Source organism: Urtica dioica, chromosome 4 (genome assembly GCF_054948205.1).
Source record: "Urtica dioica subsp. dioica isolate 48M chromosome 4, U.dioica_male_clone48M_v1_H2, whole genome shotgun sequence".
Lineage (NCBI taxonomy): Eukaryota > Viridiplantae > Streptophyta > Magnoliopsida > Rosales > Urticaceae > Urtica > Urtica dioica.
In genome coordinates this window covers 45,368,220-45,387,458 of record NC_142759.1, presented here as the reverse complement: position 1 = coordinate 45,387,458, position 19,239 = coordinate 45,368,220, and the positions used below count along the sequence as shown (strand labels likewise).

Genomic DNA, 19,239 nt, shown 5'->3' with positions numbered 1-19,239 from the left:
TCACCGCATCTTGATTCTGCATGTACGTCTGCGTTCGAGACATGAAGGCTGTGAACATCTCCTTCATTTCATCCTTAGGGGTGGGCTGATTTTTTTGTTGTGATTGGAACCCATGTTGGTATTGTTGCTACCCTTGTTGTTGATTTTGGAACCTCCGGGGCGGTCCTTGATTCAGGAACCCCTGTTGATGTTGCTGTTGTTGTTGAGGCTGCGGTTTCCATGCCAAATTTGGGTGGTTGTTCCGTGCACCCGAGTAGTAGTTGTTGGAGTTCTGGAACGTTGGACGATTGTAGTTCCCCACAAAATTTGCATTCTCGGCTTGACACTCGTTTGCATTCGGGCAGTCGTCGGTGAAGTGAGGCCCGTTACACCAGAAACATGGCTCTGGTGCTGAGTGCATCGCATGGGTTGTGGCTTGCATCTCCTTCAACTGCTTCTTTAGTTCCGCCAATTCAGCCGTCACTGCTTTAATTGCTTCTACATCAGGTGTGGATGTCGTGGCATTCGCGGATGCTGGGGGTGGCTTCAGGATTCGCTTCTCCACCGGGTATTGGTCATTGCCTCGTGCCAGCTCGTTTAGGAGTTCCTGGAACTCTGTGGGTGTCTTAGTTAGCACCGTGCCTCCTGCCGCGGTGTTCACCAAAGGTTTCGTGGATGAGAGCAGCCCGTAGTAGAATATCTGAAGCTGGATCGGAAGGGTGACTCCGTGATGTGGGCACTTTCTCAGCATCTCTTTGAAGCGAGCCCATGCTTCGTGTAGAGATTCACCTTCCCATTGTCCGAAACTATGGATCTCGTTTCGTAGTCGGGCTGTGTTCTCGAATGGGAAGAACTTGGCGAAAAAGACATTGCAGAGGTCTTCCCATGATTCAATGGAGTCGGCGGGTAGCGACTTGAGCCAAGACTTTGCTTGGTCGCGTAGAGAGAAAGGGAATAATCGAAGACGAATGGCATCAGCACTGATATTATGGATCTGGAAAGTATCGCATAATTCATTGAAGTTTGCGATGTGCTCATTCGGATCTTCTTTGGGGGCTCCCGAGAATTGATTCTGTTGAACCATGTTAATCATCCCCAATTTGATCTCGAAGCTTTGGTTTCCTTCAACCGATGGATTCTTGATCACCGAGCGATACCCTTGGACCGTGGGTTGCACATACTCCATGAGTGGTCGTTCGGGTGCAGGTTCCGCCATCGTTGATTGCGTCTTCTTTTCTTGTCGATTATTTTTGCAAGCTTTCTCGATTTCAGGGTCGATCGGAAGAAGACTCGATTCACCGTCCTTTCGCATGCACCTTCACAAAAGCAAAAGAGAACACGAAACTAGATGAATACAAAAGAAATAAAAGAAGTTCAAATAGTAAACTAGTTGATCTAATCTTAATTAAAACAAAATTTCCCCCGCAACGGCGCCCAAAACTTGTTGCGATTTTTCCGTACGCAAGTGCACGTAGTCGCTCAAGTAGTAAAGTTCGTAAGTACGATTCGATCCCACGAGGAAAATGTTTAATCAAATTGACAAGATTACTAGCACGAATTGAACCCGATGATTGTGATGGTTATTAAAACGAACGAAAATTAAAAGCAATTAAAAGAAAACGGTAGATCACGATAATGAGAAAGCAAGGACTATGGCTTCACAAGTTATTCCTATGGTTTGGATTCGGGAATTAAGCACTAAACACACACTCTTATGTTTGCTAATCACGCTCACGATAATGGTAATCTAAGATTTCTCTCGAACATCTAAGAATCTAAACCTATGCCGGGATATCTTCTCTCGATCTCAACCCCTAAAAACAACGGTTAGCATTAAAAACAAGAACGTTCACACGACTCCGAAACAACCTAGCTATGTCTAGCCTAGGAATGTATCCCGGTAAATTAATCCTTGTGCACGACTAACCTAATCTCTTCCGAGCATCAAGCAATCCTAATATCATGAACACGGTAGCTAATCGAATTCAAGCATTACACACGGAATTAAAATAAACAAACATGATAGAGCATAAGAACATTAATTTGACATGATTGAATCCATAACCATATTCCTAACTCGCTACACCATAGCCCTTAATGAATTTAGTGCCTGATTGAACGGAGAATAAACGGAGATGAATATAAAGCAATCATGACTAAAAACTGAATTATATTAATAAAAACGGGAGTTCCAAAGATTCAAAGAATAGAGATAAAGACTATGAATGATGAAAACGAGATTGTCGCGACGATGATCCTCTCTGAACACTTCTTCTCTCTCGGGATTTTTGCGGCCGAATGAAAACAAAAACTAAAAGCAAAAGCAAAAATATGATTCTAAATAAACTAACGTGTTTGTAGGTTTCCTAGGTTTTTCGGAGCTCATATGGGCCTTCGGATCGCATCCAACGGCTTGGATTACAATTAAAACGCGTGACAAAAAAAAGTGGGAATCAGGGCCTGTGCGCCGCACAGGTCTTCTGGGCAGCCTGTGCACCGCACACCCAACGCACAGGGTGAGCGCACAGGGCTGTGCACCGCACACGGGCCGCACAGGGCAAACACGCAGGGGCCGCACAGGGCAAACGCACAGGACTCTAGAGGTTTGTGCATTGCTTGGTTCACCTTGAACCACCTATCTTGAGCTCCGGGTGTCGGAATTGAGATCTGAAAGATGTTCTGAACTCCTTGTGATTGCCCAGTCGTCTTGAATCTCTATTTGTCATTTTTGAACCTCCAAACTCTGAAAATTAAGAAAAACACTCCAAAACACATGAAAATGCTCTCGAACTAACTTCTTTTCATTTCCGAGAGTACAAACAAACACGTTTATAACGCGCTTATCAGGCTTGAGTTCAAATATCATATATGTCAAATTCTCTCAATTTTTAACAAAACGATGATATTCGGCGAAAAACAACAACAAAACAAAAAAAACTGCTATTTGTCGACCTTTTTTGCTCCGACAGCGGCGCCGCCGCCGATTTTTCGTCAAAATTTAGAATCTTGGTTTAGATCTTGTTTTTCAGTTTGGTTCTAGTTCACCATGAAGGCGTGTGTTTTGAGTGCCTCAATTGATTTAGTCATTTCGGGAGTTAAACGTGCAATCTCTCCGGCCTATAATAAAATAAAATGATGTTGATGGAGGGAAATGCTTGTCAAGGGTGTTCCTCGAGCTTTCGAGTGTGGCATGTGATTCGAACTCATGTTTGTTAGTAATAGTATTCTTCCTCGTGTCAGAAAATGCAGAAGATCTCTGTTGAAGGGGTCAAAGATATTTCTTGACCGATTTTGACAATCTAGACAAAAAAAACTATCTTGCCTCATTTGTTTGATTTGTCTGTCTTTTGCCTCTTATTTTTATTTCATGACATCTTTATAGTTTGAATGAGGTATAGGTGTATGTCCGGAATTTTTGTATGGCTAATGCCAATTCTGTTTTGTTATTGAGAAATTTCTATTTATTAAAAAAAAAAAAAACAACAACTCATCAAAACACACTCATGCCATTACTGTATTTGTTTGATTTTTACAGTCCTAGCTAAGCCAAAAGAGTAACCAAAAGTAAATTATCATAAGAGCATCTTTATATTAAGATCGTCAATAGCTGTATTAACATTATTGTGGTAGCTGGCTGAGAGACATGATTACCTCCATAATATTTGAAATCTGGTAAATGACCACAGCGAACAATTAAAAATGATCGTAATATATTTTTTTAAATGAAACATGATTGTTATAGATAAGAGTTAAGACTAGAGAGCAACAGAGAGCAACCTCAGCGACAAACAATACCAAATAACCCAACCAGGAAAGCTCAAAACACACACCCACACACACACACACACACACACACACACACACACACACACAATCTCAAAACAGTGCTTGGGAGTTGGGGAGGGAATCGAAAAAATAGAGAGAGAAAATAAAAGAAAGATGCTTTTGTCTGATAAAAGAAAGATGCTTTATCCTTTGAAAATTGAGGTTTAAAATTAAATTATGAGAAACAACGAAAACATAGACTAAATTTTGCTCTTCCATACATGTATGGGATTCCCTCTCTTCTCACCGGCATTCAACTGCAAGCCGTTGAATCATTAAAAAATTCCCATATAGTCCCCCGAATCTCCTCAAAATTTCGACAAACAAAACCCTAAAATCGACAAACCAAATCACACACAAATCTTACACTACCAAAGAGAGAGGGAGTGAAGCGAAACAACTCTCGCAGAGCAAGAGAGAGAAAGAACCGAACGAATTCCCATCTTGCCCCCAAAACCCCCCTCTAATTACACCAACCAACCACCACGGCTATGAGCGGAACGAGGGCAAGATCCAGTGCGACAATGCACCACCGTAACGACCCTGCACCGCCATCAAACTCCCTCCCAACCGTCGTGACTCTGAACTGTATCGAAGACTGCTCGCCGGAGCAAGAATCCCTTGCCGGAGTCGCCGCCGTGGAACACGTCCCTCTCGCGAGGCTCTCCGACGGAAAGATTGAGGCCGCGGCGGCGGTTGTGGTCCACTCGCTGGCGTTCCTACCCCGCGCCGCCCAACGACGCCTCAGGCCATACCAGCTCATCCTTTGTCTCGGCTCCGCCGATCGCGCCGTCGACTCCGCGCTCGCCGCCGATCTCGGCCTGAGGCTCGTCCACGTGGACGCCTCTCGGGCGGAGGAGATCGCCGACACGGTGATGGCACTAGCCCTAGGTTTGCTCCGGCGGACTCACCTCCTCTCACGCCACGCTCTCTCGGCCTCGGGATGGCTCGGCTCGGTACAGCCACTCTGCCGCGGCATGAGGCGATGCCGCGGTTTGGTGCTCGGGATCGTCGGGAGATCGGCCTCGGCGCGATCGCTTGCGAGTCGTAGCTTGGCGTTCAAGATGAGCGTGCTCTATTTCGATGTCCAAGAGGTATGTTTGTTCATAGAAGTTTTTTTTTTTTTTACAATTTTTCTATACATTGTATTTTAGTTGATAATAGGCTAAGTCTTGCGTTGTTGTGTTACATTTCAATTGGATTTTGAAATGTTGGTTTCAAGAACTTAGAACTTTAGAAGCTCGAATGAGTGTGCTCTATTTCGATGTCCAGAAGGTGTGTCTGTTCATTTTTCTTTATACAAGTCTTTGGGGAGAAGAAAAAACTTTGAATATCAGCTGAGAAAAGGATAAGGTCCTGCGTTGTCGCGATTACTCATTGATTATGAGTTTTAAAATGTTGGATTTGAGAAGTTAGAAGATAAAATGAGGTTCAGGTGAATATTAAGTGTTGGACGTGCTAAGCTTGGAAAGTTATGCTTGGCCTAGTATACTTTGTAAAAGTCTTTTGGTAATTTTTTCGCTGAATTTTAGTTGAGAAAAAGGTCCTTCATAATTGAACTCTAATTTGGCTTTAAAATGTTGAATTTGGTATCTAATATTTTGGCATGCCAAGTGTGGAAAATTATGCGCTTGAAGTGGATTTAGGAACATTGAAATGAGAGGAGAGTGAAATGTGTTTATATAAGATGTTTGAGTGTCGGGATTACGATTTACCTGTTTTCTAGGGTTTGCCAAGTGGAGAGTTTTATACATTTTGGTTTATTGAAAGCAGAACGATTCTTTTTTTTTTTTTTTTTGCATCAAAATTTCAGCTATTGGTTGATGCCCAACTAAATTGCTGTAGTCCGAGCAAACATCAAGCAGTTACTAATAGAATATAAAATTTAAGCACGGTTGATCAGTGTGTTTGTTTTATACACACTTTAGCATATAAAAATAAAAGTCTTGGTTTTCTTTTTGGCTTCTAGTCTTACTTTTTTTAATTGTGAATTTGGTTTTATTTTGTATTAACCACTAAGTAATTCATAAACCACCTTCAAACACAGGCAAAAGGAAACATTACGAGGTCTAAGATTGCCTTCCCTTCTGCTGCCAGGAGAATGGATACTCTCAACGATTTACTGGCAGCAAGTGATCTTGTTTCCCTACATTGCGCTCTAACAAATGACACGATTCAGATTCTAAACGCTGAATGCTTACAGAACATTAAACCTGGTAAGAACACTTTTCTTTTGAATGATTTTTAAGTTTCTTCCTGTAAATATGACTAATTATCAACTATTTTTCTGAAGGGGCATTTCTTGTGAATACCGGTAGCAGTCAGCTGTTGGATGATTGTGCTGTCAAGCAGCTTTTGATTGATGGAACAATAGCTGGTTGTGCTCTCGATGGTGCGGAAGGGCCTCAGTGGATGGAGGCATGGGTATGTAAATGTCCTCTGCGCTATTGATTTTGTATGCTTCCCCAAAGATGGCTGTTTTTATTCTCGTAGATTCTTTAATGCATCGAATGTCTGTTCAAGTTTGGCAGCCTTTTTTCTTCCTCACCCTACTGCTAGTGGTCTTCCTTTAGCCTCATTTGAATAATAATAATAAATCATTGGCTCGGCCATATGATTTATCCTATTGGGTTTCCCCAACTATTAGAGATTTAGCGTTTGGATTGAATTCTGGAATGCATCAAAGTCTAATGTCTAATAATGTCTTTCTTCAGGTGAAGGAAATGCCCAACGTTTTGATACTTCCACGCAGTGCAGATTATAGTGAAGAGGTGTGGATGGAGATAAGGGATAAAGCCATCTCGATATTGCAGACATTTTTCTTCGAGGGATTTGTTCCCGAAAATGCCATTTCTGATGAGGATGAGGAAGACATTAGTGAGATAGGTAATGGTGATGAACCCTATGCTAAAGGAGACGAAGAAAGTCATCCGAAGGATTCTCTTGGCGAGCAACTAACGAGCGTTGTTCAAGAAACTCCTGAAAGCTCGCTTAGCAAAGGAACTACCGAGGCGAAAGAGTCTCCTATACAGCCTCAAGGGTCAGGATTGTCTCAAAACACCGCTGCTCGGTCCGATGGAAGGCGTGGGAGATCCGGAAAGAAAGCCAAGAAGAGGCACGCGCGTCAGAAGTCCTGGCAAAAACCAGAGAACCCTTCAGCAATAGAGAAAGAAAGTACCTCGCAACGAGAAGATGATACTGCGATGAGCGGAACCGATCAAGCATTGAGTTCTAGCTCTCGGTTCGGGTCCCCTGAAGACTCAAGAAGTAGGAAAACACCAGTCGAGTCAGTTCAAGAATCGCCTTCCAGCCAAATTTCGAAATCAATCAAGAGGGTCGGTGGAAAGCCAAGTGAACTCTTGAAGGACGGTTATGTTGTAGCCTTATACGCGAGAGATCGCCCTGCCCTCCATGTCTCCCGACAAAGAGCTAAAGGTGGTGGATGGTTCCTAGATACTGTTTCGGGTGTCACAAAAAGAGACCCAGCGGCACAATTTCTTGTTGCCTCCAGAAGCAAGGTTTGCTCTTTGCGACCTTTCAGTCCTTAGCTTTTTTGCATTTTTCTAATCAGCGACATTTGGAGTCTTGAACTGAGTTAACTAAGACAAATAACCATTGCCCTTCTACAGGACACAATTGGGTTGCGATCATTTGCATCTGGTGGAAAATTATTGCAGGTAACTAACAAAGACTAATAATAAATAATAAAAAAAAACCTGCTTTATATTTTTTCCCGTTCCCTGAGCTTTCTAGGGTATTGGCCTTTGAAAGAGCTGTTAGTGAGAAATACATCGTTGAATTTCTGAGGTCTGCATTTTGTTTTCGTGATTGCAGATCAATAGAAAAATGGAATTTGTATTTGCTAGTCACAGTTTTGATGTTTGGGAGAGTTGGATGTTGGAAGGCACTTTAGAGGAGTGCAAGCTGATCAACTGTAGAAATTCAATGGTACGTTCTCACTTAATAACACATCAAGCACAAGTCACAAGTGGTTTTCTTCTCAATAAATAAAAATTCTCGCCACCTTCTACGCTCTGTCCGGACTAGAAACACTTGGATTTCTTTGAAATTTTCAAATCAAAAGTTCTACTAGTGTTTCTTGGAAGAGTTTACCATGGTCCAGTAGTTATTAGTTATAACCCTCCATTTTGATCATTATGCGAAATTTCAGGCCGTCTTAGATGTAAGCATTGAAATTCTTGCGGCCGTAGGAGAAGATGATGGAATTACCCGCTGGCTTGATTAGATACCAAAAGTAACCTTGAAGTATCAAGAAAGCCTGTCAATTTTTGGTCCAAGACTCTTTGTAAGTTGTAAATTAGTCCTCCCCCTTCTTTAATTAATAGTATTCTTATTTTTATTTATAACATCGTTGGCCCGTAAAACATTTCGAGTCGGTCGGTTATTTGTGCCTTTCACTGAATGAAGTGAATGTACTCTCAGTATTGCAAATGAGATATCTCTTCAGTTCTTGTTTGTATTAGTAGTGGTGTTGTAGTTCCTCATAGAAGAAAATAGAAATGACCATTTCAGTTATTGATTTGCAGAATAGATGTTTTCAGTTTGGCTTGCGAGTAATTTTAAGATTTAACCTTGTTGATTTACATCAAATATCCAGTTCATGTTTTGCATTAAATGTTTACCACTGTAAAATTATATGGATTATACCCACAATGCGTGCTCTTCAACTGAGGCTAATTGTGCGTATATAAATATTTTGGTCGTGTGTTGTTATTTACAGGCAAATGGCCACATTCAATAAGACTATAGAAAAGGACCTTTATCTATTCAAATTTCAAATGTGTATGATTAGTTCATGAGAATTGTCACGCCTGTATAATGAAACCGTGGATTGTATTGAATATAAGACAGTTCACAAGTCAAACCCAAAACCATTCATATATATTCAATATACTTGCATTATTTTATTTCAAAATTTTGAAGATAATGAATTTTCAAACCTCTTATTCTCTTTGCTATTAATATATATATATATATATATATATATATATATATATATATATATTTGTAACTAATTAAGCCATCTTAATCTTAACGTTTTGGATTCAGTCAATCGTTTAAAAATTTATGGGAAAATAGAAAAATGTATGAAGTGGCAATTGGGGTAATGAGTTAAAATTTCAAGAGTCCTTGAATCAATTTAGCGGTTTTTTTTCCTAAATTCGTCACACTCTCTCTCTCTCTTGGTTTTGAATTCGTCATTTTCTCTCTTACCTTTTTTTTCAAACATTTGTTTTTCATCAAAACTTCAAAAATCCATATATATCTCGTATGAACTCGAAATGGAGTGATTCCAAATCCTACGGATTCGTGGCGTCGAGATCTTCAAAAATTGACTCATTGTATTGGATGAGAAATAAAAGTTAAGGTCATAAAATAATTTTTATTATCTATTACTTATGTCACTTAAGCTGTTTGGCTATTTTTCCAAATGTTCGCAAACGTTGACTATTTCTAAGACATGAATATTTTTGTTGACTATTAAACTACGCAACCCATAAAAAAACTTAAAAAAAAAACATAACAACATTCCAATACATTTTATATTACATGTTGATGTGCGGTGAAGATGTTAATCAGCAATTGCGATGTCACGGGTAGTCCTCAACTCGTGCGTATCAATTTTTCTTTTCAACCAAGCATATAACACTTGTATATATATATATATATATATATATATATATATATATATATATATATATATATATATATATATATTGGACCAGCTAAGTATCTAGTCCAAATTGGTCAGCTCTTTTAAAATTCTAGCCTAATTATCACTTAAATTAGGTAACTAGCCCAATCCACTACCAAACAATTTATATTTCTATCTTATCCCTCATCAAATACACACCAAAATTTTCGCCTCCGACTCTGAATCCTTAAATCCTCTGATATTGCCTCCGAACTCTCCGTCGATTTCGAATCCTTCAATCCTTTTCCGCCACCAATTTTCTGATTTCGCCACTTCCGAAGCCGACGAAGACGTCTCCATTCTCTGACTTGGAAAAAAAATGGTAAGTAAATATTATTTCCAATTCGATTAACCCATAGAACATCATAATCGAAACTCTAGTCCGCATCTCCGATCAATTCTTTGTTAGATTAACTATAAAATATGGTAAATATTATTTCCAATTCGATTAACCCATAGAACAACATAACCGAAACTCTGAAACTTTAATGGTAAATAATATTTACAGTCCGGCCATTCGATAGTAAATATTATTTACCATTCGAAACAGAAAAATACATGTCTCCGATTTGGCGAACGATTCCATGATTCAAATCCGATGATGAATAATTGGAAAAAAAAAAAAAAAAAATTGGAGTTAACAAACAAATAAGAACGAAGTTTTATGAAACCAAAGAACCTAAATACCTACACTAGATAAACATAAATTAAGAAGGATTAAATGACTAACATAGACAAACAGATAATATAAGAATAATAGAAGAACATGTACGAAATCGACAATCCTAAACCATCTATTCCAAATGAGTCGTCGAATATCCATGTTGCAAATCGCAGGATAATTTTAATGGTAAATAATATTTACAGTCCGGTCATTCGATAGTAAATATTATTTACCATTCGAAAAAACAAAATATTTGTCTCCGATTTGGCAAACGATTCCATGATTCAAATCCGATGATGAATAACTGGCACTACAACAAATACAACATTTACCGACGATTTTTTTCGTCGCTAAAAACCCCATAATCGTCGCTAAATCTCTTTAGCGACGATTTTAGCGACGATAATAATCGTCGCTAAATGTGCGTGCCTAAATCTATTTAGCGACGATTTATTCGTCGCTAAATAATTACCGACGATTATAGCGACGACAAAGTCGTCCCTAAATGTCGTGACGAGAAGTTTTTTTCCATTTTGAAACAGGAAATTAGCGACGACTTTGTCGTCGCTAATTCACGCGCGAAAATTTCCCGCGTGAATTAGCGACGACAAAATCGTCGCTAATTTCGTCCCTAATTATTTCGTCCCTAATTTTTTTTTATTTTTTTCGTCGTTAATTATTTTTTTTTATGAAATTCTAAAATGAAAAATCAAATAAAAACTAAATTATATTATCCAAATCAAGAAATAAAAACTAAATTATATTATCCAAATCAAGAAATAAAAACTAAATTATATTATCCAAATCAAGAAATAAAAACTAAATTATATTATCCAAATCAAGAAATAAAAACTACTCGCGACGTTTGTTTTGTCGTCCCGCCGCTCGTTTTCCTCCTCCTCGACGTGAAACGCTCTTTTGCTGGCGCTGAAGTTCTGCAGGCTGCGGCGTCGGAGTAGACTGACTTGGTCCGCCGGGCGTCGTCTGCTGGCTGGCGTCGGGAGTCCTCTGATGGCCGCCCGTCGGAGTGTGGACGTCCCCCGTCGGAGTCTGCTGGCTGGCGTCGGGAGTCCTCTGCTGGCCGCCCGTCGGAGTGTGGACGCCGGCCGTCGGAGTCTGCTGGCTGTGGGATGACGGAGCCTGCTGCGAACTCTGCGAAAATTGGGACATGAACGAGCTAAGGTTGAGGCCGGACACCTGACTCTGTATTGTCTCGGCAAACGCGGCGAGGGTCGATGTCAACACCTCCTGCGAGACATATCCTGGTTGCGACGTCCCAGCCTCCGAACCGTAGACTTCGGCGACTTCAGCTGCCATCCGTGCTCCCTGTGGCACCAAACGTCCGACGCCGGTCAAGTGATCAGCCCGCGAACCCATAATATCGCGGATCGCCTGCTGCTCTAGGACGGAAATATCGACCTCCGCTCCTTGTTGCTCAGCCTCCGCTCGCAACGTGTTGAACCTAGCGACCAGTCGATCCTGATATAATTAACTAGTTAGTATCTATTAATCGAAAAATAAATGTAAACTTACATAACGTGCGGAGGCTTCAGGAGTCAGCCACTCGGACTTGTCAGACTGATGTTGGCGCTTGTAGTTCGCAAACAAGCTCTCGAAAGCGCCTGTCTCGGCGCTCTTCTGCATGTAAACAAAACTTCAAGTGTTAGATAATTTTAACGATTTGATGTATCATATAAACATAAAACTTACATTCTTCATGCGGTGGGTCGAGAACCCAATCGTCCCCTGTCTCGTCTTCGTCTTCTTCTTCGCGCGATTCGCCTTGTTCTTCGCTTGAATGGCCTGTAATATAAGTAACCGTACACGTAAAGAACAAATCGTTTAATAAAAAGGTAAACACATATTTAACGTAAATGATTTGATTACCTTAAATTCATCGCTCGTATATCGTTGTATCAGCGTCTCCCATTCGGTGTCGAGCTTAACGGTCCTCGGTTTCAGCGACCGCGCCACCTGTACGCTGCTCTTGCAGTCGATGTCGAACCATGACCGCAAGGTATGCCTCCAATCGCGAAGACGAGTCTTCGCGTCTCGAATGATTGCCGCATCGACAATCGCCTTCTTCTTCCCGGTTGCATCACCATCGACTCGAATGTCGTACTTGTCTCGAATCGCTGCTCGGATCTCGGCCTCCTTCGTCGGCCCCACGTTCGCATTCGTCCACCTTGGGACCGTAGGCGAGATCTTGTCTCGGACGACCAACCCGAGCGTGTTCGCGAACGTCGCGAGATCCGGATCCATCTCGCGCTCGGGCTGCAAGAACGACTGAAACTCCTCGTTATAAACGACGACTTCCTTCACCCCGGGGCGTCGTGCACGCTCAGATCGAAGGCCGACCGTCGGCCCACGCACGGCCGGTTCGATATGCTCGTCTTCTTCTTCGACGCCATCACGTACGGGCGCCGACTGGCAATAATTCGGGAGACGGGCTAAGAAGTCATCCCCGCCTCCGCTGCCTCCAGCTCCTGTAGCCGCAGCCATCTGAAATTCAAAACAAAATACGATCCTACCGAAATTTCGGCAGAACCTCCCCTATAAACTTAACAACCCGGGATCAGCCTTTAACTTTAAAACCTGCATAGAAACATCCTAAAACTAACAATAAATCCAACCTCAGTGGTTCGATCATTTTTAAATCTATAAACAACTAATTAATTTCACATTTTTAGTCATTTCTAACAAAAATTAAATCCAATTTCAATATCAATCCATAACCAATTAATTAATTTCACATAAACTACCTAAACTTAAACCATTTTAAATTTTCTAATCGTAATTAACAAAATTACATTTCCTAATTTATTAATCTCTAATCTACTATACGTATATACATAATTAATCTATAATCCTAATTTACAATTTTATATCCTAAATAATTAATATATAACTAATTATGTAAATACTTATATCCTATATAATTATAACTAATTATATAAATACTTATATCTATATACTAAATTATGAAAATTATATAAAATATAACTTATATATATATATATAAATATTTATAACACCCAAATAAGCATAATATCACAATTTTTAAAACATAATCTGTTAATTAACAATTTATAACTAATTAATTCATTACCATTTATAACTAATATATAAATAAAGTTATATATATATAAATATTTATAACTAATTCATACAATTTCATTTTTTATAACTAATTTAATTTAAATAATTTAAATTACCTAATATAAATAACTATATACTAATTAATAACTAACTATATAATATAAATAACTATATATAACAACTTTTATATATAAAGTTATAAAAAAATAAAAAAAAAAAATAAAAAAAAAAAACTTACCGTACGTGCGTGGACGCGGACGAGGAAGACGAGGACGAGGAAGACGAGGACGGTGGACGAGGACGAGGACGAGGACGGCGTTGGTGGTGGAGCGGCGACGGCGTCGGCGGCGGAGCGGCGGCGGAGCTGCAGACACAGGAGATTGATAGTGAGGAGAGAGAGAGATGTGAGGAGAGAGAGAGAGGTGAGGAGAGAGAGACTTACCGGGGAGGCACACGGCGTCGACTGCGTCGGGGCGGCACACGGCGGAGGAAGCGCACGGCGGAGGAGGAGAAACCAGAGAGAGATTTTAGAGATTTTAGGGTTTGGGAGCGAATGAGGGGTCTGGGTCGCAACCTGGTATTTAAAGACGTTTAGCGACGATTTAATCGTCGCTAAATGTCTTTAAATTTCGTAGCTAAATCAACTTAAATTTTCAGTTCATTAGCCAGGCATTTAGCGACGCTTTCCTCGTCGCTAATAGATTTTTTACACATTTACCGACGACAAAATCGTCGCTAAATCATTTCATTTAAATTATTTTGGGGGGATTTTTCCCTCTTTGAATTTCGTTAAATTTCGAAATTAATTCCAAACTATTAGCGACGATATAATCGTCGCTAATTGTTTCCCCGCGAACTTAGCGACGAATTTACACATTTAGCGACGATAAAGTCGTCGCTAATTATCTTTGCCGCCAAACTTTAGAAGTTTTGGCACCAAATAATTAGCGACGGAATTATCGTCGCTAAAAGGGTGATTAGCGACGAAAAATTAGCGACGATAAAGTCGTCGCTAATACTTCCGTCGCTAAATGTCATATTTCTAGTAGTGTGGAAAATATTTGGAATTAACAGACAAATAAAAACGATGTTTTATGAAACCAATGACAATTTTGGAAGTATGAGAAATATGGACTATTTGCCTAAATAAATTGATGGTTAGGTTATAATTTAAAAATCCCCTTTATAAGTAGGCTAGTTGTTTACAAATCTCATGTGTATCTAATACATGTGTATATTCACTACTAAAATTCAAAATATATCATAAGACTTATGTTACAAGTTAATAAATTATACAGGAATAAGTAGTATTATAATTCTTACAAATTTAAATATAGTATTTTAAATGATAAAATAAAATTATTAATAAATTAAAATTAGAATAAATGATGGGCATAATAAAATAGAAATCAATAAAAGATAAAAGGTAAAATAAAATGGTAAAATTATATTCTTGGAATTTTTTTTTTTTTTAATATGTTCGTGAGATATAAAAATGCAGTTATGTAATAAACTGAATTTCACTGGATGTGTAATGAGTCTTCATTTGGTATCCATTTTCAGTAAAAATATTGTCGTAATATGATTAGGAAATAGAAATATATCTATGATATGAAACATTGGAAGGAAAGTTATTTTTAATTCAATAACATAAGTTAACGTGAAATTAAACTTAAACTAAAATCGTAAATAGATTTTAGTTGTTTAAATCAATGTTATTCATATTTATGGTTTGATTAGTTCATTAAAAAAAATCAACATATTGTGCCTAAGAGTACCCTGGTTCTCTCCCAATAAAAAATAAAAATAAATAAATAAATAAAAGCATGTGTTTGGCCTATATGTTTTTTACATGCTTTGGTAAAATTGGATTTCTGGGTGACACGCAATAATTTAAGGGCACTGAAATAGCCAAAATGAAACTATAAATTTTGTTTTTAGCATATATTTCACAACTTTTAGGGAAATAGCCAACAGGTTCATGTGGCAATAATTAAGATCTGATTTGCCCTTATTTATTGACAAATTCGTAATTTTCTCTCTCATACTTTTTTCCTACACTTTTTTTTTTTACATAAAAACTTCAAAAAAATATCATATATATCTCATATGAACTCGAAATTGAGTGATTCTAAATCCTATGGATTCGTAACGCCGAGATCTTCAAAAATAGATCCATTGAGTTTGATGAAAAATCATTTTTAATACCATAGATGTAGAAAAATCACGTTACTATCTTAAATATGGAAATAACTGGAAATTTTTTAAATTATCAAAAAATAAATGGAAACGTAACTATGATGCATTAAACATAATTTTTCATCAAACACAATGGGTCTATTTTTGAAAATCTCGACGCCACGAACTTGTAGGATCTGAAATCACTCAATTTCGAGTTTGTATGAAAAAAATACGAATTTTTGAAGTTTTGATGCAAAAAAAATTATTTGAAAAAAAATAGGAGAGAGAAAATGACGAATTTGTTAATAAATAAGGGCAAATCAGACCTTAATTATTGCCACATAAGGTATTTGGCTATATCCCTAAAAATTGTTAAACACAGGCTAGATCCAAGATCACATGTTTAAAGTGGTCTAATTAGTTACAAATCTCATCATTTAATAAGAACAGACAAAATAGAAACCGTAATGTGTCTTCGTGACATGATTTGGTGTGAAGAAGATAAATCGACTAATTTGATTAAATTTATGGTCCAAATTATATGCTGAATGGATAATGTTAATGTGATACTATAAAGTGAAAATAAGTTTTTTGAAACGTTAAATAAAGTAGAAATATAATTTATTTCAGTTTTCAGGCGCAAGGACTAAAAGCGAGTCCCAAATCCGTGCTTATAAACATATGCGCAGAGAATGACCCAATTGTGAGGAGAAAGACATATATACATAATTATACGCGTAACGGAATTTCAGAGGTAAAGTTGGAGTGGATGGTAAGTGATTCAAGGAGACAAAGAAAGAGAAATTTCCTAAAGTAGACTTCAAATGAGGCCAAAATATCAAAGTTAGACGTCTTACTTTCAAAATATTTAAAATTGAATTTTTTTTTACCAAAAAACGGATAAAAAAAAATAAAATAAAAACCTTTATTTTCTCTATTTTGTATGAATCTTATCGTACACCATCATACAATATTGCAAATCTATCATTATTTCTTCGTTTTCTCTATTATGTATCTCATCGTACATCATCGTATACCATCGTACAATACTGTAAATCTATTTGAATTTCATCGTATACTATCGTACACCATCGTACATCATTGTAATTTTTCTCAATTCAAAATCCTAAATTTACCGAATTCAATCCAAATCGTCTATAAGCAATAGAACACGAAATAAACAAGATATCCATACATTTTTTTGCAGTTTAAAGGGGGACAAGCTCAAATTCACTCGAGAACGTCAAATTCATGTCAAACCCGTCTGAAATCTTCATGAAATTGGGTGAACGAGAGGAAAATAGAGTGAGAATGAAAGGAAAAAAAAAATCGAATGTTTATTTGGCTTAAAGGGTATTTGTGTCCGAATTTGTGACAACAGTCTAGTTGTAGATATTTTGCAACTAGTAGGTCTAACTTTGATATTTTGTTACTCAAAGCTCACCTTATGAAATTTCTCTAAGGAAATGTGGTTTTAATTGATGCCAGCAAAATAGGTAACTATGAGCTCCAAGTGATGGAGATGATAGCCGACATGTGAGTGTGTTCTAGCAAGAGGACGGAACGAAACATGGAGATTGGTGATCTTCGTGTTTTTTTATTATTTAAGTTTCACTTATGCTCTTCTTTGTCTTCTTTCGGTTGTGATCGGAAAGAATACTTCCGATCACCTTGCATATTAATCCAACGGTCAATATGTACTTAAAAAAATAAAAATTAAAAAAAATAGTGTTGAAAGGAATTGGAACCGAAAGAAAAATTATATTTTCGCATTCCACACGAAACTGTAATTTTTCATTTTTAATTGCCTCGGAATTGAAAGCTCCATGAAATGCACAACACAAAATTAATCGAAATTGCTTAGTTCTTCCGCTTCAAATGGCCAGATCTAGTTTCACACAATTTGTAATAGGGTATCCCGCAATATTTGTAAGTGGACACTAAGCGATCACTCTTTTGGAATTTCACAGCTACAAATCTTCCCCCTAAAGTGTCAAAACTCTAAACCAATTGTTGACTTATTCTAAGTCCATGCTTACGTGGTTGAATCTTGATCATGCATTGTTTACTCTCAAAACCCAACCACTTTTTATATTGTATGGTCCAAATTTTGCCTAACTTTTAAGCCAAGCAAACGTAAGACTATAGTTGGATAACGTTCATGGACTATTATTTTAATATGTACCGTTTTATATTGTTTGTGGTTGCATATATAATATTTTTGGACAAAAGAAAATGGAATTTTGAAAACCTCTGACATCATAGGATTTTTAGCTATAAAGTTTAGTTAAATTGTAAGAGAAATGATTCACTTTATTGTTATGAGTATGACACAAAATACGTCACACATTAAGTGAATCTCAACGCTCATGCATGTAATGGCTTGTATATGTGGGGTGGCTTTAAGTATGGCAAAAATTACATTTCTCCCTTTCTTATTAGTTATTACAATAAATAAGAGGCTTTTTAGCAAAATAGTTTCCAGACTATTATATTTGTGGGCATTTCCGTCTAATATCTTTTAGAGCAAAGTGCTCCTTAATCTATTATACTTGTAGTATTTTAGTACTAATATATGGAAGATTTTTATATCAAATTAACAACTTAAATAATTTACACATGTTTAAAAGCTTGAATAACTTGTTGATTTTAGAAAATAAATAATATTGGCACGGAGTACTGGTAGTTTGCAAAGTTCACGAGGTCAAAGGTAATAAAATGAACAAATAATTTTGATCATTGAATCTCAAACATTTATAAATCCAAAGGCCAAAAATATTAAAAATAAATAAATTACAACAAATTAATATAATATGGAAATTTGGATATCTAAATTAATATGGAATCCGTTGTTGCAATATTTGCTGATGATTATTGCACCTCAAACAACCATTTAAATGCGGAAAATATTAATTATGCTATTATAAACTAATTAAAACATGGTTATTAATTAAATAAGATTTAGATTTACGTTGTTTAATGAGAGAAAACGCAATATGTCAAGCAACCGATAAATTTAATGACAAGTTCAGAAGACTTACAAATTTGGGCTCACGAACCGAAGCTTCAAGCTTTCACAATTCGTCTTCAGTCTACAAAAGACTCATCACGATCAGACCTTCGGGATGACTCTAAAACTCTCGGATTCCTTCTCGTCGTGTTGATGACACCGTAGTCTTCCGAAACGTAATCTTCGAAGAAGATAAGACTAATGAGTGGGCAACAATTCTTGATCTCACTTAGATTTGAAACGAGGTGTTTCAGATCTTTCTCTCTCATTTCTAAGAATGAAATTGAAGCAATTCCGAGGGGAAGAGGAAGAAGCAAAGTCTCGGCCAAAGCAAAGAGAGGAGGCCAAACTTTTTAATACTGTTTTGGTTAAATTTTTGCTTCTCATCAGCCCCCTATTTATAGTAGTTAAAATGAGATATTCTAAAATATTCTAGAATATAGTATTTCATTTTATTATGTTCACACTAATGGATTTATTCTCAGCCCTTGGATCTCATCTCATGAATCCTACTTTTTCTCTCATCCATCAAATCAGTATCTATGATTTTATTTTATATCAAAATATAAAATATTTTATTTGTTGAGAGAATATAGGAAAATATTCTCCTAAATATAAGGAGAGAATATAGGACAATAACTATTTTCTTATATTTTCTCTCCTTTATTTTAGGAACAAATAAAGAGAATAAACTCGTATAAAACCAGTGTAAAAAATCGCCCACCTCCTGGAAGGGAGGTGGAGAATTTTTTCTTCAGCGCAAGG

General features: G+C 37.5%; 2 protein-coding genes and 1 non-coding gene across 3 annotated transcripts; 2 read left to right on the top strand and 1 right to left on the bottom strand.

Annotated features, from left to right (window-relative positions):
• Positions 1-702: 702 nt before the first annotated feature.
• LOC149401642 (small nucleolar RNA R71) lies at positions 703-808 on the top strand. The gene has a single exon (XR_016296870.1). It is a non-coding gene; the product is annotated as a small nucleolar RNA R71 (small nucleolar RNA).
• A 3,014-nt stretch (positions 809-3,822) lies between these two features.
• On the top strand, positions 3,823-8,408 carry AN (NAD(P)-binding Rossmann-fold superfamily protein). Its single transcript, XM_089612826.1, has 7 exons — positions 3,823-4,898; positions 5,852-6,020; positions 6,098-6,228; positions 6,519-7,322; positions 7,434-7,481; positions 7,639-7,752; positions 7,976-8,408. The coding sequence occupies exons 1-7, from the start codon at positions 4,296-4,298 to the stop codon at positions 8,048-8,050; spliced, it is 1,944 nt and encodes a 647-aa protein (XP_089468952.1). The 5' UTR covers positions 3,823-4,295; the 3' UTR covers positions 8,051-8,408.
• Positions 8,409-10,892: 2,484 nt separating this feature from the next.
• LOC149401640 (uncharacterized) lies at positions 10,893-12,750 on the bottom strand. Its single transcript, XM_089613341.1, has 4 exons — positions 12,072-12,750; positions 11,895-11,987; positions 11,718-11,822; positions 10,893-11,663 (listed from the first exon to the last, which is right to left on the bottom strand). The coding sequence occupies exons 1-4, from the start codon at positions 12,684-12,686 to the stop codon at positions 11,037-11,039; spliced, it is 1,440 nt and encodes a 479-aa protein (XP_089469467.1). The 5' UTR covers positions 12,687-12,750; the 3' UTR covers positions 10,893-11,036.
• Between the last annotated feature and the right edge of the window lie 6,489 nt (positions 12,751-19,239).